The 11598-nt window shown below is 37.8% G+C and overlaps 1 protein-coding gene across 3 annotated transcripts in view; it reads right to left on the bottom strand.

Moving 5' to 3' along the window:
• The window catches only part of LOC102199106 (neprilysin), a 36685-nt gene extending 29776 nt beyond the window's left edge, over window positions 1-6909 (bottom strand). Inside the window, exons 1-3 of one of the 3 annotated variants that reach the window (XM_005742185.1) lie at window positions 6429-6909; window positions 3221-3397; window positions 1904-1939 (exon numbers count right to left, since the gene is read on the bottom strand). In XM_005742185.1, coding sequence (XP_005742242.1) covers window positions 1904-1939; window positions 3221-3397; window positions 6429-6471 — 256 coding nt within the window. In that variant the 5' untranslated portion in view covers window positions 6472-6909. Of the gene's footprint in view, window positions 1-1903; window positions 1940-3220; window positions 3398-3975; window positions 4394-6428 lie in introns of those variants that run through there. The other 2 variants (XM_013913159.1, XM_005742186.1) reach the window with 2 other exon arrangements.
• Between the last annotated feature and the right edge of the window lie 4689 nt (window positions 6910-11598).

Raw genomic sequence — 11598 nt, 5'->3', positions numbered from 1 at the left:
TGTTTTAATCAATTTTAAATCATGCTTTTTATTTGTTCTTGTTTCTAATGTCTCTGTAAAGCACTTTGAATCACCTTGTTGTTGAATTGTGCTATGCAAATAAACTTGCCTTGCCAACTTGCCTATAGTGTTGTATAGTTTTTTCAACAAGTGCAAGTCAGTGAAACCTACCATTGCACTATATTTGGACAAATGTATTGACAGCAAAAAGCTAACAAGCTGCAGGCTACACTAAAGGGACTTATTTGAGTATTACTGATGTGAACACATTTTTGTTTAATAATTAAAACCATTGTTAACTTAGATTTAATAAAAATAAATGCATTCAAAGAATAAATATTAGGCTGAAAACAGAAAATATACAGTAAATGAAATCCCGTCAATGTGTGTTAAGTTAAATAACCAAAAAGTTGAAACTAATTTTATTGGGTTTCCCCAAAAGCAGATCAACCTGCCCTTCTCCCAGTCATAGATGGCACAAATAGATGGATAACAAGCAGAAAAATAGGTCAGAGAGTAACACAGATCAAATTTTGTTTCATAAATGACTGTCAGCTGAACTGATATTCTCCTTGAACACACATGTCCATTCTTAATCACTGCAATTTAGGTGGATAATGGCAGATGGCAACTTGAAGTTCCAGTTAACATGATATAGTAGCCAGCGTTTCCATTTTTATATGGCTTGAAATAATGTGATATAACACATTGATAAGTGATCTGTGAAAATCTTTCCATGTTTTCAGTTGTTATATAAAGCTAAAGATATGAGCTGTCTGGGGCATTATAAATGGTTGACGGCATCTTTTCACATACGATTCAGCAAGACAGTGAAAAATACTTCAAAACACTGAAATGCTGAAACTTCACAGAGAACATTGACTAAGCAGAACGAAGGTAGGAATTGTTAGGGCTCTTTCTGTAGGTCACTGAATAACCTGTAAAAAGAAAAGAGCATTTGCAATCATGATCTCCCTAAAGCCTGAAATGCTTGCTGTTGCAGTAGCATAATATTCAACAAAAGAAGATACAAAAATACAATTCTCTGGTATAAATGTAACATTTGCAGCAATGCAAAAGGAAAAAAAGCGGTATAATGACAGTGATTGAGTTCAGCTTAGCACCGGTACTCGAAAGATGTATATTTTTTTTAAACTGCAATTAAATTCCACAAGGCAGCTCAGAGATCTCCTGTGACAAGGCTGTCTGTCAAATTTGACTGAACTGGGACACCAGCTCCCCAAAAATGCATCAGAAATGAATCAGCATCTGTTGTTAGAAACGGGAGGTAGAGTTTTAACCAGTTAATCTTGTATTTCATGTATTTTTCTCTCCTATGAGATGTTTTTAACAATGTGAAAAAATAAAGTAATAATGTTTTATGTTAGTATAGATGAAGAGAGAGGCAGGGGTTCTTTTTTTAAAGGATAACAACAGAGTTGTTGGGAGCTACTCTTACAATTTTAGTAAAAATGTCATGTTCACTGACAGGAATCATGATAAAAAAAGAAGAGAGAGAGAAAGATAAGAAAAATTGGTTGTGTGACAACAGCTTTGTGTGATATTCATAAACGTTATACAAGATTGCTTATTGCTGGAGACGTGGTCAAAGAATATTTACAGTTGAAATAATGAACTCCATAACAAAATTTTAATATGCTGAGAAAAAGAAGTTTCAGCTTTGGACTGTTTTGCTTCATCTATACCCGCTTAACGAATTACCAGTTTCTCAGCTTCTGTTTCCTATGAGAATCTGAAGTGACAATTTCTCCAAGAATGTATCTGAAATCCCTGGGCTTCATGAGGCAAACTCAGTTTTCCTATCTTCTCCGTCTTCCCTTGAGAAGAATCAAAGCCTGCGGAACGAGCCATTAAAGAGAATGCACAAACAAACACTGCTTACCTGACTGTGTGCAGTCCGCTGTGGTGCAGATTTCATCTACAGAAAATGCAAAACAAATCATTACTCAGTGGGATTTTTGCAGCTATCAGTCATGATGTCATATCCTATTCCTCTTACTCCACTTCCATTTTCTCTCAGTTCCTTTGTTTATTTGTTCTTCTTGCAAATAACGTGTGTAACTCTCACTATCAGGAATGATTTAGATGGTAAAGTGTTAATGAAATTCAGTCTGACACAAGAAACAAAGTACTGTACGACCTTGAACAGAATGCTTCATGAGTTATGTGGAATTGCACATGATGTGCGCACAGCTATGTGCATGAACGGGCACAAACAAGGTGTTGAACTTTAATCTTCATGACTTGGTAGTTTACACATTTATGAAGCAAAATGCTATAAAAGCCTCAAACTTAATTTGATTCCTCTTTCTGTTAGATGATTGTTTTCTAAACCTGCAAATTTTCACATTCCTTTTATTATTATTTAATCTGTACATCTATAAATAAGCTTCCTATTATCACTGTTAATTTATTCCTACATAGCTTGTGCCACATTCCATTAACCGTGGATCTGCAGTGATATAAGTGAAACTCCTAATATTATGTAAAATGAGCCTTCTGTCATGTGCAAGTGACAGTTTAATAAATCATAAAGAACATAAAAAAGCACAAAAATTCATGTATATGTTAAAAAACTGACAAATGAAACAAACTTATTTGGCTTCCACTGGCAAAGAAAGGTTTTCTCAGTGTCCTTTTATCATAATTTCTCCTGATTTGAAATAAACATCAAAATATATTTACATATATTCTCATCTGAGGTCAGATTTCGTACAATGGGTGTACAAAGGTGCCAAAAAACACAATGGAAACTTTTAAAAAAAGGACCTTTAAGAGTGTTTTCTTCATTCTGTCTCAGTGACTGCACTTCTGCACTGTGTTTTTAAAGTACACAGCTCAAGTGTCATCTATCACCTGAACAAAGTGCTGCTCTTCAGCAGGCTTCTTTGTGCTCACCATTAACCATGAACTCAGTTGAAAGCAATTGTCCTTCCATGTACACAGTTTAAAGGCAATCTTGAAAAGTTTGGAAAAGTTTGGTTAGGATGAAAAAAAAATGCTCGGTAACACTCGGTGACTGTCAAAAGTATTTTTAATTACTTGATGCATTTGTATTGATAAGGATTTTGTTAGGTGCAGAAAACCTTCATCAGCATGAGCCTGACAAAAAAACCCAAAATGTTTGTCCTTTGAGCTACTCAAGGTTTTCGATATTTCTTATTTATCTTTATCAGTCTTCTGTTGTTAGATCACTCACCCGTCTTCTGTGTGGCAAAGAGGATGATGAGGGCAATGATGACAATGAAGAGCAGGGAGACAATAGTAATGAGGCCAATCTCCAGGGAGGTCCATCGGAGCTTCTTAGCCGACTTGGGGGTGTTGGTCTCTGTCATTCTTGGCACTCCTTCTTCAACTGCCGCCTGTATCAACTCACCTATGGAGTTTTGACTGAAATGATTAGTCAGCTGAGAGCAAACTAATCAGCAGCTATTCTAATGAGCAACAAATTCTGATTTAGTAAGCAAAAACTTTAAAATGCATATATGCTGACGTTTGTAGTTTGTGTATACTGGTTGCACAAAATAAGTAACTTAATGTTGGCACATTGGGACATTTTTGCAGTTTTGTGGCAAATGTTGCTTTAATTTATTAGAAATGATTCAATAATTTAATATAAAAATAATAATTCAATCTAAATATAACAAAATGAATGGATTCAGATAATAGCAGTGAGCCAAAAATATAAGTAGAACTAAAAATCCCAGTCTTTGGGAACCTTAAAGTTTGGGAATTTTTTTTTCTCTGTTTTTTTGGACCATGTACTTTTCTGACATGAAAGGTATTAGTTGAATCTTTTTGTTGCTTTCTTAGGCACATGCAGAAAAAAGAAAGAAAAAGTTAAAAGGAGATAAAAGACACGGCAATGTTAGGAAAACAAATGAGGGGGAAAAAAGAAACCGTAAAAACTTTTTTTTTCTTGGAGTGAAAGGTGAAAATAATGGAAGTTCTTACCCTGGTGACTGTACGCTCCCAACAACAAAAAAAAGGAAAGCAAAAGAAAGAAAAAACAAAAACAAAAGAACAAAACGCAAAAACAGAGAAGGAAGCACACACTTCTGAAGAACAGAAAACAAGCAGAACCTTCCCTCTGCTCTTCTCTATGCAGTGTTGTTTTCCTCTCCGGGGCCAAGTGAGAACTTTACAAAGTTCATGAAACAAGTAGTTAAGTCTATCTCTGAAGGCAATTAATCCTTAATCCTTTAACAACGCTGCACAGACATGCACTCATTCAGTGACTGCACACAAACACTCATCCACAGCCATGCTCTCATACACACTACAAGCTATAGTGTCATGAGGTGTCTATGCAGATGGGTGGGTCTTGCCACATGCAGGCTGAGATGAGAGCGCTGCGTGACCAAAGGACAAAGTCTCCTAACTTTCTTTGAACGAACAGACAACTACAGACACACATCATGTCCTGTACTCCCACACACCCCCAATCCACATTTATCAAATGTAACCACAGTCTTGCTGGATGTAAATTCACCTATCAATCCACTTCATGACTAAACAATAACCCGAGGTAAAGTAAACCTCTGAGGTTATGGCTGTTATCTAGCATGATAAGCCACTATTACACACACCAAGCACAGATCCCCACAGGCAGGGTGCTTTCCCAACTCTACACTGAAACCAAAGCATGTAAGACATCACCAAGATTTACTACAGGGAAGTGGCAACTGGATTTGTTTCTACAACTGTAATAAAGGCAAGGGGAAATATGGAGGGGAAACAAGTGATTGAAAAGATAAAAAAAGGAGATGAGACAGTACGATGACACAAGTTGATATGTTAGTCGCAACTTCCTGTCAACCCCGCTCAGACTGCAGGAGGGGGCAGAAACTTTGTCTGCGAACACACACATCACTGTGACAGCAGTCCCACAGCTCTAATAAAACCATGTGAGCATGTCAGCATTGTAGAGGTTGTATATTATATTCAGCCACGCTTCCTGACACTTTGCATGCCAAGAAGTCGAATGTCTGCAAAATATATTAAAAGGGAAACTGAACATAAAGAAGGAATGTGAAAAAAGAGTTGAGAGCAAGAGGAAGAAAAGGTGCAAGAAAAACTGAGCAGGACACTGAGAGGTCCTGAGTGACTCCCTAAAAGTGTATCCAGGCACGTTTAGCGGAGTCCTATAGGAGCACTAATACTGTCCCACTCGTGTTCTATTTGTCATTATGCTTACTGCTGTGTTTCTGGGGCTACAAATATAAAGTAAGGTTATTCTCATTTACTCATTAACATTGGATCTGGTTAGGTTAAGGGGACCTGTTAGCAGTGACAGTGATGCTTTTAAAGATGTTTACTCTGTCAGTGTGTGTGACAGAGAACACCTAATCCATGTTAAATGTTGCTACTCCAGTTACAGGATGCAGTCAATATTTTTTTTTCTAATGCTGTGGCTCAGAGTGTATTTGAAAAGTATGCACTGCTGTGTCTGTATTTTAAGATAATAGTTTATGAAAGGAGCCACAAAAATCAAAACTCATTTTTTTCCCACTCTGTCTGCCTTTCTTGATATATCTAAAACATAAACAGCCCAAATCTTGTGAGACCACACAAACCCCTTCAAAATTAAACCCATCATTCACTGAGACACCTGAAAACACCCATGTGCCCATACGCACACGCACACATACACAATCGACACAACGCTATTTGCAAAGTCACTTTTTTTTTACAACTTACATACATGTGAGCAATTAATATGTCCAGAGTCTAAATGGGTTTGAATACATGGAGGAATGTGGCCTACTTTAACTGAAAATAACACCTTCTCTGGGATATGATTTTTAGCGCGGGGCCTATAGCTGCACACTGAAGACTAAAATCATCTTTGAGTGAAGAGTCCCTGTGCGCAAAAGTGCTGTGATCTAGATGAAATGAAGTCCACCTCTTAAATTGCTGTCCAAATGGTTTTTGCAAAAGCAGTATGAATGCAACAGTAAAAATAACTTTTAAAGGGATATAACACCAAACTTACAGCAACACCACCAGTCCGCACACAGCTGGAATACAGTGCACTAGTATCACAGAGAGGTTAGAGGATACCCAGCTGGAACAGTGTTTTCTTGACGCACCAAATGCATCTAAGTTTTAAACTATGGTGGGGAAAAAAATAAGCCTCAGCGCACACACCGTGCTTCGCAACCGAGAAATGCGTGCCAGCTCCTCATCTCCTGTTGCACGTCAGAAACTCCGAGGGGGGTGGCATGATCAACTGGTGCACGCTGCCCCGTGTCACTGAAGCAGCACGGGCGCACAAGCAAAACCGATGCGCGCGCACACGCGCGCGCACACTCACACATACGCTCACACACACACACACATAGAGGCGCCGACGCACACAGATGGCACAGCTTTACAAGAGCGCTTGGTTTGCGTGAGCGACTTACCAGATATGTCGGGAAATTTACGGTCGATGATATATATGGGCATCACATCCACTGATCAAACATCCATCAAATCCACGGAGGGAACGCGAACTGCTGATCGATCTATTCCAGACGATCTATTTGCTTCACCCGGGATTTCAACAAGACACAAACCGATCCCGCCTCTCTTCTTCTCCTTCTTCTCCCTCTTCTCTTTCCTCTGGCTGTCTATTCTAGGAGTACAAGAACACACAAACGAACACACTCACGCACAGACCCTTCTCTACAACTACCTACTGTACTATACCACATCTACCCAGAGAGGATCGCTGAATTGAAAATGATCCATCAGAGTCTTGCGCAACTGTGTGATCCACACAGGGGAGACCCCATATTTATACAGCCCGTGACATACAGTAAAGCAGTGAAGTAGCCCTCTGAAGTTAGCCGTCCATAGAGTCGTTGCCTCCTCCGCTAGGGCGACGTTTAGAAGTGACCCTGTCAGCTGCACTTGCTACTAGTGGTGCCTAAATAGCCCCAAGGCGCAAATTCAGATGAACAGTGCCATGGACTGATGTGTACCTTATTTCGTATAGCCTACTTATACAGCTTTTAGTAGCTTTTAAGCCTGAGCAATAATGGCAAAACGTACAGCAAATTCTCTGTTTTTAAGCTACACTATGCTTAATGGGTCTAAAATGCATAATTTGAATTAATAAGGACGAGCAGCTTTTAATGGAAATATTGCCTGCATTGATTTACATATGCAAGAAAAATGATTTGTAATAGTGCAATTGACATGTAGGCAATAGGGACACGTGGATTAGTCTTCCTTTCTTTTCTTTTCGTTTCTTTTTTTTGTCCCTGGAGGCCTAGACAGTCCTAAAGATGCAAACATAAAACATGTATTCACCACTGATTCACCATTGACTACTTATTGTTGCAGGGTCTTTATCTCAGAATAATAAAGTTCCTTGAGGCGACTGTTGTTCCGATTTGGTGCTATATAAATAAAATTGTATTGAATTGAACTGAACTGAACCATAAAAATCTACACCGTCTATGTGGAGTGATCTCAACAGTGAATAGAGATTGTCTAATTCTTTTTAAACTGTCAGTCTATTCTACCTAAATCATGTTTGATGTTACCAGGGCTGGGAGTGTTATATTAAATATATCTGTGGATGTATGAGAACTGTTTGGCCTTGTCATAGTATCATGCCTATTGGGTGTTAGTGAGTTTTTAAGACAAGTCAAAAAAAACAAAAAACTTAAATTTATTATATTCTCCATGTTACTGTTGAGTTAGTTGTGACCTTTTGCTCCTACTCCACTTACTATTTAACAACAATGTTCGCCAGTGGGCCATTCCTGTAAGACCAGTTAACAAACAGTGGTGTTTGAACTGAAAGTGAAAGTCAGCATTAAAGTGAGAGGGGTAGAAACTACATGACACTGGAAAATGAATGATGTCATTTATTCATGTCTTATTTATTTATTTATTTATTTATTTATTTATTAGTAAGTATAATAAACATTTCACAATATTGTAATAAAGATGGACTATCTGGTCAAAGAGACATGATTTAGTTACACCTATTGCAAAATGCACTCAAACTCTAAGATCCAGAACTCCAAATTACTTTTTCGTGCATGTCCAAATTCAATAGAATGGTCCAGTTAGTCCAGGTTGAGAAAAAATGATTGCTTGATGGAGTTTAAGGAAGAAAAAAACATTGCTATGGGTGGGGAAATAAACATGTGCTCATAGTTCCCTCGGTTTAAAACTCAAAAAATAAACATCACTCTCCTGTGTTATAGTTTTAAAGCCTAGTAGTTATAGTTTTGTTGATCCATTCATTCACCCCAAGCTCTTTCTTAGATAGCTTTTGTGGTTGTATAACTATGTGACCTTACTTCCTCTTTAGCTCTTGTCATTATAGATAAAAGACCTTATCACAATAAAACAGAAGGTCATAGATCACAATAAGCTACTTTGTCAGCTCCACTATCAATCATGTGAATTACACCAGGAAAAAAAAATAAGCAAGCCTATTTAATGTCACCCAATTATCCTGTCCATGTTTCATTGTCTGCAATCACAAAAACAGTAGGCATGCCCTCCAAGGAATTCCCATCTGTGTATATCTTTTGAATATCTGTGAAGCTGAACTGACAGCGGTTTTCACAGCAGCTGTCTGTCAGTGCATTTAAAGGATGTTCATTTGCCTGGAGTGCAACCACTGTGATCATATTTTCCATCGTTGTGTTTCTGTGCTCTTCACATAAAACCTATTGCCCCTTCTCTGTTGGCCATTTGAGCTCTGTTCGCTGTCAGTAAACCCAGCATGTTATGGACTCCTGGAGAGTATTGGATTTTAATTGCGCTGTGCCTGGGGTGACACAGGTATTAAAAAGTCTTTTGTTGTAAAAAATAGGTCGATGTGTGGAAAAACAGACACAAACATACAGACACACACTCTTTTCATTCTTTTTAGGTCTTTTTAGGTTTTTAGGTAGGCTGTATTTTTCAAGCTCAACGGGGTCCCACACTAATCTAAAATGATTTTCATCCAAGCTCATTTCCATGTTTACCATCTCAGTTCTAAATGGCATTACACAGATACAAATATGCATCAATTACCCTCGTGGACATCGCATGGGTTGAATAAAAAGAAATGCTGCCTTTCTGTCATTTTAATTCAATTTAGTGCCATTTATTTCTTAGAATAAAAATAAAAACTTCCACATTTTCATTAGATGATTCATCAGCTGAGTTTTGTGTGACAATTTTGTGGATGTAATTGATTTCCAGACAACTGGAAGCAAAAACCGTGACTAATAACCACTTCTGCATTTGGTAGGCATATGCTTGTGAATAAGCTGAAGAAAACAAATAGATGGATGCTTGAATCACACAGGACAGGCACTTTGTCACAATTTTAAAAAGATATGCTTTTTTTGTAATTAATGTAACTGATGTCTAAGTGTTAGGCGTTTGTCGCCAGAGGAGCCAAGGTACGAAGGGTTTTCGGTTTGTATCAAGGTCGCTCAGATGGGTTGTACTATCAGCAGCTCCTTTCAGAAACTGTCACGGGAGCACCTCTACTATCAGCAACGGACGAGCCATCCAATTCAGCTCAAAATGTGCTGTCAGTACACATAAACATGCACACATAATCTACACCCGAAGTACAGATCCACAGAAACACAGCCACAAGATTAATGACTCACATTTACTGCACAAACATTAATAACCTTGTCACTCATAGAGATGGACTTTCAGCCCAAGCTTTGTGACAGTCATGAGGCGGCTTGCAGAGGAATACAGAAGTGCAAAACATAGAAAACACAGGAAAATGGTTAAAAGTACCAGATTACTCAGTATTTCCACACAGGCTCAGACGGTTTAGTTCTTATTTTTTATGAATTATTGTCACAAGGAATTGGATATACTCTGCACTACACTAACAAAATTCATTTGTTGTTATTTTACAGTTCCACGACACTAACTCTTCAGTGATTTACTGGAATCACTGGGAAATACTATATGTAGTATTAGGTAGATGTATACATAGAGTGCAGGAATATTATGAAAGCTGTTCCACTTGAGCAAATGCCTTCCATTAGCATGTATATCATGTATTTGTTAGTGACTTACATTTATTCCCTTGCTTTGAATCATATGCATGACTACCATGTGGCCAAGTCCAACCACTAATAAAAAACATAATCTCCGCCATGTGCTTACTGTGATAACTTTTTGTTATCAATAATACAACTTCACACCCACACCCATTAATATACAGTGTTCTTTATTATATTCATTATTTGTGCAGAGATTGTTTGTGCTGATAATTTCACTTGCTCTGTTTGAATTGCAAAAGTGGGGCAAATATCTATTCCTCTTTCTTTCCTGCGTCTTCCTGAAAGAAGTTTGCCTTCAGGGCTTTCCGCTAGCAAGGCTGTCTGGCATAAAAGCGTTCTTTTCCCTTATCCTATTTCCAGTTCTCAGCTGCAGTGTGATCAGATTTAGATAAAGATCACGGTTTGGGTTAAACCTCACCCTTTTAAAACTGGTAACCACACCTTAGAGATCATGTCTGACAAAAAGGCCTGCAGGCAAACTGCGAGTGCGTTCGTCTGCGTCACTGTTTTTTATGATTATCGATAGTCATCATAAACGCTGTGAAAATTCAAAAGACAGCTTCTTTACCCTCTTCACTTGTCCATTCTTGCTTTGCAGTTGTGAGCTGCTCTAAGAATTCCTGACGTGGAAAGGAATGCAAACCGATTCAATAAACTTCCTTCCCAATCAGATAAACTCTCTTTTTTTCCTCAAAGTAAAAAAATATATATTTTGATAAATATGACATTATATAAATGCAGTGCTAGTTTAAGCTCAGTATGTTCTTTTCTAGAGACATTTTGTTCTTTACTACCTGATACTTTTTCTGATGCATGCCAGCACTTGCAACCGACCATGCTGGTTATAAATATATGAACAGTTATGTGAACAAGGTTACTTATAGTACTAAAAGTGAGGAGAATTAGCACACATGTTTTACGATCCCTCAGTTTAATGTGTCAGCTCTGAAGTCATTAGTATTTTGGTTTACTATTAATATTGTGCTTTTAAGCATTACCAAGCAGCAGGTTGAGTCCCTGAACCCATTTTTAATGTGAGGAGACGCTGCTGCCCCTAGCACCAAACATCAAACTTAAAAGTTAAGCCACTATAATGGAGTGCTGCAGCTAAAAAGACAAATGTGTGTCTCAGAAGGTAGTGTGTTCCTTTTTTCTGCTTAGTAGATGAATAGGTAACTCTTCACTAACAACTCGCATGTATACTGTAACTTCAAACTAAAGTCATACAGCAGAGGAAATAATTATTTGATCCCCTGCTGCCTTTTTAGGTTTTCTCACTTACAAAGAAGTGAACAGTCTAATTTTTCATGGTAGCATCATTTTAGTGGAAAGAGACTGAATATCATCAAAATATATAGAAAAAAACACATTACATAAACATTAGAAATTGATTTGCATGTTATCTAATGAAATAAGTATTTGATCTCCCAAAAAACATGATTTGTTAGTGTGATTGAGGTCTTGAGACTGGCTAGGCCACTCCATGACTTTAAAGTGTTTCTTCTTAAGCCACTTCTTTATTGCCTGGGCAGTATGTTTTGAA

This window comes from Pundamilia nyererei, unplaced genomic scaffold (genome assembly GCF_000239375.1).
Source record: "Pundamilia nyererei isolate P.nyererei 1_Seehausen unplaced genomic scaffold, PunNye1.0 scaffold00117, whole genome shotgun sequence".
Taxonomy (NCBI): Eukaryota; Metazoa; Chordata; class Actinopteri; order Cichliformes; family Cichlidae; genus Pundamilia; species Pundamilia nyererei.
Note: the sequence above shows the minus strand (reverse complement) of the source record. Positions and strands in the feature narration are given on the sequence as shown.